The 16,380-nt window shown below is 49.1% G+C and overlaps 1 protein-coding gene across 1 annotated transcript; it reads right to left on the bottom strand.

Moving 5' to 3' along the window:
* Positions 1-1,516: 1,516 nt before the first annotated feature.
* On the bottom strand, positions 1,517-12,211 carry KLHL40 (kelch like family member 40). The gene is made up of 6 exons (XM_037387367.1): positions 10,794-12,211; positions 7,017-7,177; positions 5,472-5,579; positions 4,281-4,466; positions 3,572-3,718; positions 1,517-2,771 (listed from the first exon to the last, which is right to left on the bottom strand). The coding sequence occupies exons 1-6, from the start codon at positions 11,937-11,939 to the stop codon at positions 2,660-2,662; spliced, it is 1,860 nt and encodes a 619-aa protein (XP_037243264.1). The 5' UTR covers positions 11,940-12,211; the 3' UTR covers positions 1,517-2,659.
* Positions 12,212-16,380: the final 4,169 nt, after the last annotated feature.

Here is a 16,380-nt window from a genome sequence, read left to right as displayed (position 1 = left end):
GAGTATTCGTGCTGACATTTCTTATCTGTGATTGCCTTTGGACTGAAGCAGCCTTTTGGTGAGGTGGTGGTGAACACCTCTGGGTCAGACTTTCACCTGGTGATGTGCAACTTTGCTGCCTTCCTTGGGCCCACGCTGGCTGGCACGCACTGAGGCTTGGCCCTCGTTGCTCAAGCAGTGGGATATTTCAGGCTCTCCTGGGTCCTCGTATACAACACCTATTTTTCCTTTTATGGTTTCTTGCCCTGTGCTGGTGGTGGCATCTCCCACAGCTTTATCATGGATGTGAACCATGGGGGAGCACTGAGCTCCTATTACCTGTATTCCCGATGGACAGCTGCGAGGTGAGTGACCACACATGGGGACCAGTTTTATTCACAGCTTCTCAAGAAGCCATTATTGAGGGGCCACACCATAACAACTCATGGAGGCTCAGCAACATTCCCTGTTGACTTCAAAGGGCCCAGATTGCCCCCAGGAGAGCCAAGCAACGTGGTGGCAGGTGGATGAGGATTAACCCTCTCTCAGGACCAAGTGTTGACAGCTTTCCACTCTACCTCCAGCAAGAAGAGCTGAAGCAAAGGTGTTGGTGTCCAGTCCTAGGCAGGAGATGGTATTCTGCCACCACAATAAATGACTAAAAATTTGTTATTCTATGCATGGATATTTTTTTGTTTTCTTCTTCATTTTTCTTTTTTCCACAAGCTATTCTACATTTGGTAGACTGATCTTCAATTAGCTTGGGAGTTGTCCATGGGAATTTCTACAGAACTGGGTAGGTGGTTTTTGGTTTGGGTTTGCTGGGGTTTTTTCAGTGCATTTTTCACACTTTTGATTGTTTCAAAGGTTTTTGATGCCTTTTTATTTTTTTAAGCTATTTTGTGACAGCCAGTCATCTTGGATTTATTTTTCTTGTGAAAATATTTTATTACTGTTCTGATATGATTACCCTCTAAGGAGATTATCCTGTAACTTTTTAAATCCTTGAAATGAAACCAGGACAAGACTCTGGTTCCTTTAGTTATGCCAAATTGTCTTTCCTTCCAAACATTTTTTAGTTTCTCCATGACTACATTTTGAGCTAGATGGATCAGCCAGGTATGATTTGTGATACCGTAATTTTCACACCACTTTAAGCATATTATTTTCTGAAGTTTGTATTTGTTCTTTTTTATTATTGATTATCACTCCTGTTTGTGGTATCGTGAAGAGCATGTCGGCATCCAGCTTCCTTCTAGTCCTAGGTAAGCTTTGAGTCCTCATATCCATGGAGAATAACTGTAGGGATACGAATGCTAAAGTTTCAGCTCCCAAATGGGGGAAAATAGGCATAAAAGCTGGGGCTCTGCTAGGGTGCTCCATGGGGCTGTTCTGCCCCATGTGTGTTCATCACAGCTTTTGCTTGGTCCTGTTGTTTGGTTGCTCTGGACATTCAGTTACAGCTCTATCAACATGCAAACACAGCAGATTTCTTTTGAAATAACCTAATCATTTATTTTTAAAGAAACCTCTGGTCAGCTGGTTTGGGCATCAGGAGATTTTTGCTCTAGCAGATCTTTGTCCTGCTGCCAGTACAGTCATGTTTCTATCAAAACATCATTATGAATAACTTTTTTTTTAAAAAAAAAAAAGCATTTTTCCTCAGTAGGAAGCTCTGTTTGAGCCAAACATATCTGAGATCTCCATGTACTTAGCAAACTAGAATACTCTTTTAAAAAAGAAAAGAAAAGAAAAGGAAAAAAAGTTCAGAACATTAAAAATAAGAGAAACAGCATAAATATAAAACCTTTCCCTGAAAAAAAGCACTTGTCCATCCATAGGTGAGGACATTGTGATCTGTGATTGAAGATGAGGAGCCCAAAAGGCTGGAGATGCATGACATGGCTTCCCCTGCCCATCTCACCCCCCTCTCCTACCTGCTTCTTGCACGACTCTTCCCCACTTGCAGACCTCAGGTCCTGGCCTCTCCTCAGTCCAAAGTCAAGGCGGAGCCAAAGAACCAAGACTATTTTCATTGCAACTTTCAAAACGTTTCTGGTGTCCACACTCCCATGCTCTTTTCTTTTAACTGCCTCATCCCAACAACCCTCACTGCTTGGGAATTCACTGAAGTTTCCCAGGTCTCACGTGTACCACTTGACTTTGACCCTTCCTCTTCCTCACCAAGGTGGGCTCTAGCACCATGCTCACAGCTGCCTTAGATGGGGAAACACTTAACAGACACGCCTCTTCCCTGGGGAACATCGGCTTAGTCCCTTGGGACCCACTTTCTGCCTCCACTGTTGGCTGGGGAGGTTCAACAGCAGTGGAGAAGACAGCGGAAAGACATGGAGCAAGAAGCAGAACAAAGAACAAGCATATGATCTTTCTGTCCTGTCTACTGAGACTGGAACGACTCATTGCTCCATGCTTCTCAGCCTACCCCCAGCTCCTTGCAGGCTCCAGGTCCCTTCTCTAGTTACCATGTGAGCATCTTCAAGTTCCTGTAGGCTTCAAGATAATTTCCTCTCTTTCCCATTTGAGTAAAAAGATACCAATCACAGATGCAATGTCATACACACTATCCAGATGCCACATTTCTGCACTGATAAGCATGGCCTCACATCCCTCTGTCCCTCCTTGCCCCAGATCCCCACTGAAAAAAAAAAATTGTGCCTCGCTACATCTTCGTTAGGCGCAAAACATTGAGGCGCACAGGAAGGAAAGTTGCACCGGAGGCATACTGGATCTCCCGGAGGACCCCTTCCCACTTCTTCTGCTCTTCATCATACCTAGGGAGAGACAGACAGACAGTTATGGTAAGGAAAGCATCTCCTTCTTCTCGCTTAGCTGCAAGAAGTGCTCCATAGTGCACTTCTCGCACTACGGTGGGAGCCCTGGTGCATGGCGTGGTGTCCCACAGACATTATTTGGCCACAAGATATCTGTGGGAGCTGCATGGGGACTTTCAGCCCTGGTGTGCTCTGGTTTGCAGCGCCTGGCTAGGGGACACGGCTATCAACACGTGGTCTTGCACGGGAGGGTGTATTTTTCCATTGGGAAATGGGTTGATGGCACCAAGGCGGAAGATCCATGGTGAAGCCAGCAGGTGCCTGCTGAGGGTGCTCCAGAGCCACGGATGTGAAGGACAGGAGCAGCTAACGCTGTATGAGCAGCTGTCAGAAAGTGCTTGCTGCCTGCTTCTCTGCTCGCACACAGGGCTGTCTGATTTCCAGTCCCAACACTGGCTTTTCCCAGGGAGAGGATGGTTGTGCCAATGCTGCTCCACACCAACGGGGACGTCTGGAACCAGCTCCAGGCAAAACATCAATGCAGCAGCCAAGCTAAAGGAGCAGATTTTCCGTGGTACATTGCTATATGAAGCTGGGAGAGATCACTGTATCACCTGATGTGCCTTCCAGCACAGCACAGGGCACTCTTCTCACCCCAAGACCCTGCAGCCTTGTGGTGGGGTAACAACATCCAACTCACACTGAAGACATCAAGCCAGACAGAAACTATCTGTTCCCTCAGTGGGTCACAATAACATCCCTCCCAGACTCCCTTGGGCATCACCAGCGAAGGTTGTCACCTCCAAACGTCGTTCAGCTCTGTTGGCACCAGCTCTCCTGACTCTGTCTCCACTGTGGCGAACCCTCCAAGCAAGTAGAGCACCCCAGCCAAGCTCACCAGGCTGGCCGAGCTGCGCTCCTGTGGGAACTCGGTGAAGGTCTCCCACCTGTCACATCGAGAGAGGCGACATGTTAGAGCACCCTGCCCACCCCCACGCCAAGGCTGGCCTTGAATCAGAAATCAACCACTGAATTAACTAGTGACTGTTTAACTTGTGTAGGTCTACATGGGATGGCATCATATGGTGACTGTTGTTAGAGATACCTGTTTCCATCATCGTGGTTCAGCTTCATTTTGCACTGAGTAGATGGGTTGAGAAGTGCACCTGGCATGGACCAGCTGGTCCCAGCAGTGGGACTGCAGCTACAAGGCCCACCCGGAGTCAGAGAGTCTATTGTGTTGGGTGAAGCTGCCTAGATGAAGCTACAGCCCGGCAGGGAACCCGAGGACTGCATCAGCTGGTGCAAATGCTTTGAAGGTGAGCCTGAGATGATCCACAAGCCAACTTCAGTAGCATTGTTGATGCCCAGCTGTCCAAGGAATACAGACTGGAAGGAACTGGTGTCGGGAATTGCAAGCAGACTCTAGAATGGTTGGAAGTTACTTAATGTACACCTGCAGCTACTCCTAGTGTAACTACGCCCCAAAGGTGTGCTCAAGGTACGTACTTGTTGGTGGCAATGTCATAGACTTCCACTGTGTTGGTCAAGCCAGAGTCAGTCACACCAGCTGCCACGTAGATTTTGTCCTTGTGCACAGTGGCTCCGAACAAGGAGCGGGCAGTTTTCATAGGAGCCAGCTCCTTCCACTCAAACTTGGCTGGGTTGTAGACACACATCTTCTTCAGGCACTTCCTAGAGAAAGATGAGAGAGAAAAGGAGCAAAGGAGCCCCGACTGCCTGCCGAGGGGCAGCTCTGCACTGCAGGAGGCTGGGGATGGCTGCTGGCAGGAACGTGGGGTCTCTAGAAAGAATTCTGCTCCTCCACACTGGCATGAGTGCCTTCGCTTGCGTGTGCACCCCCAAGGATGCCCATGCCTGGAGACATCATTTGTGTGTGTAATGTCTCCCCTCCTGCGGTGCCTGCTTTGGATAGGAGTCCTAAAAACTGGGCATTGTGCTCACACAGCTGGATACGGGTCCTCGTAGCCAACTGCCTCTTAGGACCTCACACACAGCCGTCAAAACAGCGTTTCAGTGCTCCTGATCCAACTTGACACTGCAAAATACCACCTGCAGTGTCCCCGCTCCCAAGCACAGCGCAAGGTGTGTGAATGTATGCACGCTCACTTCTCGAACCGTGATCCTTTCAGAGCAGGACATCTTTGCTGGATTACAGCTTGTTTGCTCGGCAAACAGTCACACTTGTGCCTTGCAAAGCAACGACGGCAACGCTCCCTGAGAGAGGCTCTTTCTGCTGAGCCCAGTCCCTGCAGGAGGGCAGGGTGTGGGTCAGGTTTGATGAGGTTTTTCACTCCTGTTGCAAATACCCATCTGGATTTGACTACTAGGACCACGCTGCCCCACCACAAGTCCAAGACAGGAGACCCTTAATGTGAAGGGGCTTCTTGCTCTTCAGGGTCTCTCCCAATCTGTGTGGCATTTATTTATTGTAATCAAAGGGGATGATACGTTCCCTCTCCTGCAAGGACAGTGCCATCTCCTTGACACCTCTGTAGGACTCTTGAGGGCTTGGGGAGGGCTGCAGTCACCAAGGTGAGCTGAGAGGGAAGGATCCACGTTTCACACCCTATCCAACCCTCCTTAACCCATAGCGTCCACACTGGGGAGGTACCAACTCCTTGCACTCCCACTGGTTTGGGGGATGACTCCCTGAATTCCTCTTGCTTTTCAGCTTACTTGTCACTTCCTTTGCCACCGATGACGTAGATGAGATCCTTGTGCGATACCACAGCATGGCCATAGACTGCATAGGGAAGGGAATCAGCTTCACCCCACTTGAAGGACCTGGATCAGAGAAAGTTGAGAAGCAAAAGGATTTGTAGCTTGCTGGGTGAGGTCTGGAGTACATGGCACTTTCCAGACCTAGAGGTGAGCACAGACCCTGACTCAACCTCAACAATATGAGGTTTTCAATGAGATAGAGCTCATCCAGTAAATTCTGTGATCCTAAAAAAAAAAATGAAGGGAAAATAAAATATGCAGAATGTTTATGCTAATATTCATTATTTTCTGCAGCATCCCCTACTCTTGGGCTTTGTGAATACACATCCTCACTTCTTCCTGGACCTCACCTCATTTATAAATATTATCAGCTGAACACAAACAAGACAGAGATTTCTGCATGAGGGAAAAAAATTAAAACCAATGAGTCTTAGGGGTGCAGGTTCCTGAGGGCAAACTTATTTTTTGGCCATTGCCTTCTGCTTTGAGGTGCTTTGGTTGGCCAACACTCAGCAAGGACCCACAGGGGTGGATATGTCCACATTTTGCAGTGCAGGGCTGTGTTGAAGCCTCTGTGCTACCTCTGGGACAGCTGAACAAAGGGTGTAGCTATAAGGTTTTGGAGACCTCCAACTGGTACCCAGATAGGGCTGACCAGCGTCTCAAGAGGTATCTGCTCATGTCCACGTAGCTTAGACTCATCCCCAGTTTTCATACATGTAGGATGTAGCCCCAAGACCTGCACTTCATTTTACTGAAGAACTGAGTTGTCTGGGCTCTGGGTGTTTTCTAATTGCCTAACCACTCTGGGCAAATATTTGATCCCATAGACTGGCAGTTTATCTCCTCCAGGTTTGTTACAGTTGAAATCTTGACCTAAATAATGCTAGAAATACAAGTGATGCTGATCTCATCTCTACCAGCTTCAAATCAGTATTCAAATCACCCCTGAGCACTTAGCAGGGGCTGGCATATCTTTTCCCACAGTCTGCAGGGGCAGATAAATTCCCTGTTCTGTGGGAATGAAGCTGGTTTTAAATCTTTTGTTTTCATTTGGTCAAAAAATAATTGGATATTCAGCCTGCTACCAATCAGGATGGGCCATTCAGTGCCACATCTGAATGTTTTCAAAGCAAACTGTCCTGTTCAAAGCCACTCCTGGTGAGACCGCGGTGAATGTCGCTGAACCTCCAACCAGTGGGCAGAAGGAAAAACTCCTTTTGCTCCTCTGTACAGGTCTCACATGAGCATCTCCTCAGATCGGTCCCTGATAACATCATATCCCCATTATGGCTTCCAGCTCTGGGAGGTTCGATTACAATAAATGAAGCAGCTGGTGACAGCCAGCTCAGAGCCCCAGGGTACAGCCTGAGACAGTCGCAGCAGTCCCAGCATCTTTGAGCCCTGTCTCCACAACCTTTCAGCCCCTGGAGTGCTGGAGTTGTTTTCACCTTCTCCTGTGAACCACCTCCCGCCCCACACTTGCATGTGAACACTTACAGCCGGTCGTAGCACAAGACAGAATCCAAGGTCTTCTCCCCCTCTTTCAGTTCTTTCCCTCCGACCACAAAAATCGAGTTTTCCGCCTCTCCCAGGCCAAAGAGGCAGCGAGGGGAGGGCAGGGGCGGCATCCCCAGCCAGTCTGCGTCCAGATGGTCATACTGAAAGGAAACACATGCTTGTTAGTGCGTGCTCATCCAACCCATTTGCTCAGCAAAAAGCAGCGTTCAGAAGCTGAGGAAAGTCCTTTCCCATGTGCAGCTTGGTCACCCCAGCAGGCACTTTCTGTAGTGTTGGTTTCTGCCTGTGTCTCACCATCTGGTGCAGGGTGGGGGATCTTAGTGCAAATGCAAGTCATATAGCACATGACATATGTTTTACGACAAGGCATAAGAGTAGAGGTGCACCAGATCAAACATGTTCTGCTCTCTGCACCAAAGCCTTGGCTTGGAATAAGTTTGGTCATATTCGGATGAGAGTCCCGTGTTGGACCTATGATGGATAGTTCCTGGGACTGGAGGAGCTGAAGCACTTCAGCCTTAGAAATTTTGCCTGAATCCCTTCAGATGTAACACATGCCACAGTATTTCATTCTGATATTTTCCATTTCTGCCAGGTAGCAGTGTGATGTTGGCAACGGTGGCTACACAGCTCGCTCCCTGGAGCCCCTTCTTTTCCATCTTATTCTTTTTCTTTATGGCAAATGATCAGTTACTGTTTCCCTCTGCTTCTGAAGATCCTGATGTACTGTATCGCCTCGGTGTGTGTGGGTTTGTGAGACAAAATGTCTGTCTGTCTGCACAGAGGCCGTTCACACAATACCTCTCTACCCAGCATGGTGCCACACAACTGAGACAATGCTGCAAACACCAGAGCTCTTATTCCTGACCAAAGGGTGAGAGACCCATCTGATAGATGGGGAAACTGGTCCACACAGTGCTTCCAGATGAGATAGATGCAGGTCCTTGGACATCGTAGATCAAGGCATTGCCTCATGTCCCACCAGAAAAAAAGATGTGAAAGATTATGAGGCTGGGGACTCTCTGGGAACCATGGCTTGATGGGAACCGTAAATCAGGGCAAAAATGTTTAACGTAGCTTGGTAGCAGAGGAGGGAGGGATGCTTTGCAGCCAGTTTGGTGGGACTCTGAAAGATGAAGCTGCGATGCATTGCCTGAAGTGCTGTTTGCTATGGGCTCAGGCCAAAGAGCCTCAGCTTGCTGGGTTGCCTCCAAAGACTTGGCCTCAGCTGGGCGCCTGTGGTTATTGTCGCTTTGTGAGCTGTGGTCCACATATGTGTTATTTATAGTGCAAGCCTGAGCAGCTCAGTAACTAGGATAGTTCCTGCTTCTTGATGGATTCAGCATTGTTTTCAAGCCATAAACCTTAGAAGTGACAAATAAAGGATACCCTTTTCCATATGAAATGTCAATTGAATCGTTTTGTTCCTGCCAAAATTTGCAGGGCCTGGGGGATTTATCAGCATTGTTATATTTTGGTGCCTGTCCTTTAGACTAAACTACCCCTGACCTAACTCTCTTGGCTTCAGCAGGTGGAATGTGCAAGTGGGGTAGATAGAAACAGAGTCAGAAGGTGCAGAGTGCTGCTGCACTGGCACGGTGGTTCAGCGGTTGGTCATACAGCTGCCTGTCTACATCTGCACAGAGCTCAGCTGCAAAAAGGCTCAGAAGACTCTTAAACAGGAGCCAAGAGCTGTGCAATGACACTGATAGCAATAAATTACACCTTTGCAAACTGACGGCACTTTCCAGCCTGGGACATGTTTGCACCTCCCATGCGTGAGTGCCGCAGTGAGCTATGAAGCACTGTCCTCTTCTTGTAGGGAAGGAGCTAAAAGCAGCCACATGATGCCCAAGGCATTTGTTACTGAATCAGTGCAAACTGGGAGCTGAATATAGAACCTTCCTGTACAGCTTAGAATCAGAGTACTTTAGGTTAAGGGACCTCCAAAGGTCCCTGCCAGCCTCCATGCTCAAGCAGGTGCAGCTTGGGAGTTAGAGCAGGTTGCCAGGACTTTGTACAGTGAAATATTACACGTCTCCAAGGATGGAGGGTTTGTGACCTCTCTGGACCCCTGCTCTAGTACTCCACCACCTCTGTTGGGGAGGTTTTTCCTCACAGCTAACTGAAATTTCCCTTACTGCAACTGGTGGCCATTGCTTCTTGTCCCATCTTTGTGCAAATCTAGCAGTCTGGATCCCTCTCCTGTGCCCTCTCCCATTAAGAGAGCTGCAGACACCAGTGAGATTCTTCCCTTCCCCTTCTCCAGACTGATCAGACCCAGCTCAGCCTTTTCTTGTACCTCCTGTTCTGCAGCCCTGACCATCTTGGTAGCCTCTGCTGAACTCATTCCAGTGCCTCAATGTTTGCTTTGTACTGGAGAGCCCCAGACTGGACACAGCATTCAGATGTGGTCTCACAAGTATATGATCAAAACGGGGGCGTGGGAAAAATATCACTTCCCTTGAACTGTTTGCTGCAGTTGTACTGAAACAGCCCAGGACTTGGTGGACCTTCAGCTCTGAATACAAAGCAGCCCATCTACTCTGCACAGGTGAGTGATGGAGCTGGCCACATCCCCTGTTGTCATCCGTTGTCCCGTGCAAAGGGCTGTATCTCCAACAGCATGTCCCCTGGCACTCCCACTGCCTTCCCCCTCCATCCTGCTTTCTAGGGCTTCAGCTTCTTCCTGCTAACTTCTCATTTCATGGGCTTCACGTGGGATGCATAGCCTCTAAAGCCTGACCCTTTCCAGGTGAGAACAAGCATGGTCCCTGCACATACGATGCAGGTGTACAGCCCTTCCCATGCAACGAGGCAGGTGAGGGATCAAGGCTGTATAGCTCAGCTTGGGAACTATCCCTACTTTATCCTTTCTGCCTCGACACCGTATTGTTTCTTCCCAGAAGACATGTGAGCCATGGGAGAAGAACAAAAAGATTTCTGGGTATGAGGGAAGAACAGCAGATTTACTGGATCCCTACAGGATCATCAGGAAGGGTAGGCGCTTTGTGTTAGCTGTCTGCAGGGATGGTGCTCTTGGGTTACTGCCCAGGCTGCAGCTCAGATCGCCTGCCCATAGCTCAGTCTGATCACAGCTTTGGCTGCTGCTGAGGTAGAACTGCAACTCTGCTTGTGGAGTGTCCCAAAAGACATTACACCGTGGGTTTCCTTGCACTTGATGGAAATGGCCAAGGCAGAGACTCTAAGCTGGAGCTAGCACACCTCCAGGGGCAAGAACAGCACTAGAAACAGGGCAGTACCCATAGGGATGTACCCTGTGTCCTTGGAGTGTTTGCTGTGTGGCTGTAGCTGCTGCTGTTCCATTGTTGGCACCCGGCAGAGTCACCCTTGGGTTGTGCTGAGGGTTCATAACAAGGGAACATAAAGGATGCAAAGCAGAACCCACACCTGATACCACTGACCTTCCAGTTAGTGTGCAGCCAGGGCTGGACCAAATGCACCCTTCAGAGTGGTCCAAACTGTTCAGGATTTGGATCAGGATGGTTTATTCCTATTACCTACTGCTTCAAGCCTCTTTCCTCAATTACCAGACACCCCCCCTCCCTCAGTGGGATCAGCCTTAAAAATATAGGGAGAAGAATCTCTACTAAAGCAACTCAGATGTTTACCTTCATTTACAACTTGCATTTTAACACCACATGACAATGAATATTACTGGGATTACATGGAAGCTAAAGACAGGTGATGTTCCAAAGTGGTCAAAGAAACAAAACACAAAGATAAAGCTAGTACCTGTAGGAAGTAGGAACTCATGGGATCCTCTTTGCTGTCCTCATCGTAGTATAATCCTCCAACAATGAAGATCTGATTCTCTTTGGTCACCAGACTGATGTGGTTCTTTGGGATTTGAGTGGACAGGGAGGCAAAATAGCACTCGTTGGCAGTGGGATCATAGGCCACTGCTCCACTGTCGCTCACCATGAAAATAAGGTCCTGGAGGAACATCCCAAAACGCATCGTGTCATTTAAGATCCCTGGGAGAGCATCCTCCTCTGTATCTTCCTCCTCATCTACTGCTCCATTGACAACATTGTCTTTTGCTTGCTTTTCACTGGTTTTCTTCACTTTTTTCTTTTTCACCACAGTGAATTTGCCTTTCTGGGCGTCCTTCACCATCTGCAGTTTCTTGAGCAGCTCTGGGCTGGACTTCACCATGGCGTGCTTCTCCACATGGTCCTTGATGTAGTCGTTGGGCATGAGGCGGAAGCGGATGCTTTCAAAGATGACAGGCAAGGCCTTCTGCCGGCTGTCATGGTCCTTGGTCCCCACCCACTTCATCACTACTTCAAAGACAGTCTCCTCTTTCTCAATGTTGAGGGAGTCACTGGAGATGATTGCAATAAGCTCATCAGCGGAGAGCTGGTAGAACTCCTCGTCCCGAGAGACCAGGGCAAAGCGATCACAAATGAAATCCCGAGCAGCCACAGCCAGCCGAGCACAATCTAGCATCAAGCCCAGCCTGAAGATAGCCAAGCAGTTGCTGAGGCAGAGCCGCTTCTGTAAGAAGGACACGCAGACGGTGAAGATGGAGGGGATCTGGAACATGTTGGCCACGGAGAAGATGTCCTGCACATTCTGTTCTGTGATCTCCAACTCAGAGGTGTAGATATAATGGAGGATCTTGCCCATGACATCTGGATCAACGTCCTCCAAACTGACCTCCCTCTTCTTGCTCTCTTCCATGTCCGAGAGGAACATTGCTCGAAAATAGGGGCTGCAAGCTGCCAGCACCAGCCGGTGGCAGGGAAACTCCTTCCCCTTGACTTTTAAGACACAGTCCAGAAACTTACTGTGGTCTAACATGTCTTTGAGTCCATCCTGGAGAAGAGTTTGCTGGTAGAGACGCAATTCTTCCACTTGATCAAAAGGCAAACCCATGATGAAGAGTAACTGCTCTTTTTCTTCCCAATCTATTTTTATATGTATATGTATTTATGAATATATCTGTACCTGAGCCCCTGGTAAAGAAACTTACTCAAAGCAGGGCTCACACGTCTCCCTTGCTTCCAGACCGTCAGCGCACTGGGAATGTGAAATGCTTGCTACTATCGCAGCTGTCTGTCTACTTCAGTTTCCAGCGCGAGGCTTTATATATAGCCACAGCGTTACAAAGCTTAAGGAATCTGTACTGGAGCATGTGTAAGCCGATCACCCTTTAATATGACACATTGGACAAGGAGGCAGGGGGGCGGGGGGCGAGTGGAACAGCTGTAATTCCAGCCTCAATGCTTCAGGAAGGGTCTGTCAGCCCATGAGTCACCGCGGGGGAGCGGGAGCTTTTGCTGCCATGTGATGATGGGAGATGTGTGTGACCCACCGGCTCAGCCGCCGCGCTTGGGAAGCGGCATCCAGATGAATCCAACGTCCGAATCTGGCTGCTGGGTCATGAATGGCAAGGCTGAGACCTTCTCCCGACACCGCTAAACTGACTGCTACGAAACTGCTTAAACCTTTTGCTGTGCTAAAAATAGAGCGTGAAGTCAAAGCTGGAAAGATGCAATAAGGGAGCATCTTATGTGGGCTTTGTGGCATCCCCACTCCAACCAGCTCACTCCCAGGGCTGCTTTTCGGCACAGGTTTGTCCTTTTTTCTCCTCTGGAGTCACTTTTCAGGGGTCTGGAAGGGACTGGAAAATGAAGATAGAGCTATTTATTTACACCCCTGCATGGGACACGAGACCTGTGCTGGAAGTTACTTGACAAGCCTTGCTAAAGGAGGAGGCTCAAGGAGCCTGGGGGAGGGGTGGCTCTGCTTTGCCTGCCATACATACAGGGACCACAGTGGCACAGCCTCTGGACACCTCATCATTAATAAATCGATCCTTTCCACATCTTGGTGGCAGAAAGAGGGTCTGAGGCAGAACAGAAGTAAAGAGAGCACAAGGGTGGGCTTAAACTCACAGCTTCAGACTTCTAAACGGGTACCTTCTTGTAAGCTGAGGGTCCCCTGCTAAGGTCTACTGAGATTCAACACCCCCATGTTGAAGTTTGGAGCCACAGCAGGACAACCTGCCTGGCCTTGAGCCAATGCTCCAAAAAGGCTGAGGTCCCCAGCAGGTCCTGTGTCCTGCCTGCATGCCCATGGATGTCTGGGAAACCCCATGGGTCCTCAAACGGCCAGTCCAGGTCCAGCTCTTCCCTTGGAGCTCACAACAAAGCAAATTAGTTTTGATATTCATGGGTAGGCAGAATAGCTACTATTATTTATACCTGTAGTAAAATTTACATGAACCTGTATCTCTTTTACTATGGACCCTCCGGGCTGGCTGACACTCAATGATGGCACAGATTTAATTAATGATTTAATTAAGTCTATGCAAAGATAAATACACTCTTCGTGGTGTATTTAAAGCCACATAACCCCTCACCCCAGCATGGATGTATTTATAAAAGTGCTTTGTGCCATGATGTTTATCTACATAAGTAGGGAGGGAGCTATACTGGTATGAAGCCCTTTTGTACTGGTGAGTTTCCAGCAGCATCTGGGAGGTACCAATATAGCAGGGAAACAATCACAAGCTGTTTTCGGAGTTCACATCATAAGCTTTTCTTCTGGGCTGCTCATCCGTGTTGGGATCAGAAGACGAGCACTGCTCTTTGAATGCGGCTGACCTTCAGCGACGTTTCTCTGCTCCCACACATCTGGGGCTGGGCAGCTCCATCCTCCCCTCTCCCCTCCCTTGGCATTAGCTCTACACTTCCCTGAGTTTAATCCTGCACTGGTGTGCTGCAAGCTGGGATTTTTGCCCTTCTGCCTTTAATCTCCCCTGACCCCTGGCTTGTTCTCCTTTTCACTGCGCTGCTCGGCGTGTGCTGCCGCCTGAGCTTTGCTTCATATTCCTTGCATCGCCAGGTGCCACTGCTAAATTCCAGCTACAGCCCATCCCTTCCCTGAGGAGCTCCCAACCGACCGGTGGGTCTGTGGCTACTCCCAGGTTTATGGACCACCTCGGGGAAGAGCATCGTGCTGGTCCCTGACCAGCTCTGGCATGTCCATTGGTTTCAGTGGCTTTGCACAGGGGCTGGACAAGCTCCAAGGCTTGGGGAAGCAGCCCTGGTGTTTCAAGAGCACTGTCTCCTCGGTCCACTGTGCCATCTAGGCTCCCTGCAAGCATGGGGAGAGATGGGTGTCTCTGGGAGCTGGGTCACTTCACTCGAGTCAGGCACTTGCCTGAGTTGAGAGGACTTTGGTGATGCCCATTTATCCCCATGTTCTACAGACAGCTTAAATCATTAATTCAGTCCAGGCACCCTTAACTGGTCCCAGTGCCTCCTAACACCAGCAGTGCTGGGACACCGCCCTCATAACACCTTGTAGCAACAATCACACGTGTGATCCCTGCCTTATGTTTCCACCATTTTTTGCTATCAGTTCCTATAGAGGAATTGTAGAGGAATGAAGGCAGGTTAATTAACATTGGCAATACACAGCTGTGGGCTGGCTTCAGGGGCGGTGGGCTGGCTGATGTGGATAAGGTGCAGCTGTGGCTGGTTCCTGCTAAGTAGTTAAATAGCTCTAAGGGGGGTGGAAGGGGAGTGCTGGGTGAAGGGAGACCTGGAAGAAGCAGAGGGAGGAAAGAGTGTGCTCTGGATGTGGGAGAGGCCCTGGGAGAAGAAGGGGTTCTGGCTGAGGAAAGGTTGGCTGGAAGAACAGCTGGGAGAAGTCTGGACACAGCAGAGGCAAGAAGCAGGTGGACTGGACTGAAGAAATATCACAGACAGTAGATGAATCTTTGAAACCTTGTGGGGGGTTGGTGGCTGTGCTGGGGCAAGGTGTGGGAACTGCTTACTGAAGTGAACCTGGGATGGGATGGTAAGAGCCTTGGTGCAGCCAGCTAGTTTTGATAGTGATGTGACAAGTTCCATACAGCAGTGTCCATCCCAAGCCCTGCCATCAAAATGGGTGTAGATGGTGCATATGGCCCAGGCTGGACATGCAGGCTGTGCTCTGTGTGTTTAGTTGACCTCAAATGGTCTGTAAACCTCCCTGGCTCCTGAGCACAGGTGTATTCAGCTCAGATAAAGGTGGTTCATCCCTAAACAAGTTTCTGTCCCAGCCTGGTGGGACAGAGGGTTGATCAGGTGGACCCAAGCCCTCTGAGCAGCTTTGCGCCATGGGGAGGCTTACACTATGCTAATGGGGAGACCCAAGGGTGCTCTCAGAGGCACTGTGCACTCTCCTGAACCCTCTCGGGGCTGGGCATGAAAAGCCAGTGCTGCTTCATGCAGCTCTGATCCACAGGCTTCAGAGCCCCTCACCCACTGTGTATATGGTGTTCAGATTTTTTCCCTTCTTACGTTTTAGGTCACAAGTTTCCAGTGTGGATCTCAAGCACGGTATTTCTTTCTCACTTGTGTGTTTACTCTTTCTGTGTTTCTGGTTTTCATTTGTTCACACTGGCTCGTCATTGTCATTTTATAATCGATTTATGCACAGGGAAGTCAACAGGATTTTTTAGGGACTTGGTCTGAGCCTTGCTGTCCTTGGATAGCCAAGGCTGCAACTGATTGAATGCTACACGAGATTTTTCCTCTGATGATATCAGTGGAATTTGAGGCAGCCGTCAATTCTGATCCCACTGCAACCACTGTGTCTTGTAGAGGCTTTGGTTACAGTAGACTGGTCCCATCCCTCTTTTGCTGGGTCCAATGTGTTACCACTCAGCTGAGCTGGTCTTCAAGCAAGTACCAGCCAAGGCCAGCAGGATTTAGCATCTAAAAGCAGGTGAGATGGCACGTGTGGATGTGATAAGGGTGAGCAGTAATCACAGTTACCATTTGCTTATCTCTATGCACATGTGAATGAATGAATCTACTCTCGGCAAGGTACTGCCCCCAAGAGCGCTGACTGCTGTACAACAGACAGCACAGCCTGAGCTGGAGGCGTGTTGTCCTGAGACAGCCCTCAGCTAACTGGGCCCAGACCTAACAGGGCTACAGCCAGTGATGTCCAATGACCAGTGGACTAAGTCAGTTAAGTGTGTCTCCAAAGGTGCAATAGTCCCCCCATGACATGGGAGTGGGTGAGGCTACATGGAAAGCATCCTGAGGGGATGCAGTGTAGCAGGATCACTCCCTCCCATACAAAATTTCAGAACAGGAATGGTGAATGCAGCAATTACAGCCATGGCGGGCTGAACAAGGCGTCCAGCACAGGGCTGTTAATTGGGATTTGCATTGCAATAGAGATAATTGCTTTTCTTGGCTTCTTGGGTGAGTTTTACTAACAGGCAGGCAATAACAAGATCAGATGAGATACTCTTCTCCAGGAGAGAGCTGAGCAGTTGGTAAGTCCTGCTCTACAGAGGCATATGCTGAGG

The sequence above is a fragment of the Falco rusticolus genome, chromosome 4, assembly GCF_015220075.1.
Source record: "Falco rusticolus isolate bFalRus1 chromosome 4, bFalRus1.pri, whole genome shotgun sequence".
Taxonomy (NCBI): domain Eukaryota; kingdom Metazoa; phylum Chordata; class Aves; order Falconiformes; family Falconidae; genus Falco; species Falco rusticolus.
The sequence above is the reverse complement of the archived record's forward strand: the minus strand, read 5'-3'. Positions and strand labels throughout refer to the sequence as shown.

Coding starts and splice junctions, on each gene's coding strand:
- KLHL40 (XM_037387367.1), bottom strand. CDS start 11,939: ATGGGTTTGCCTTTTGATCAAGTGGAAGAATTGCGTCTCTACCAGCAA. Junction 7,178..10,793: donor TGAGTTCCTACTTCCTACAG/GTACTAGCTTTA, acceptor GTTTCCTTTCAG/TATGACCATCTGGACGCAGA. Junction 4,467..5,471: donor GGTGGCAAAGGAAGTGACAA/GTAAGCTGAAAA, acceptor ATCTTTCTCTAG/GAAGTGCCTGAAGAAGATGT.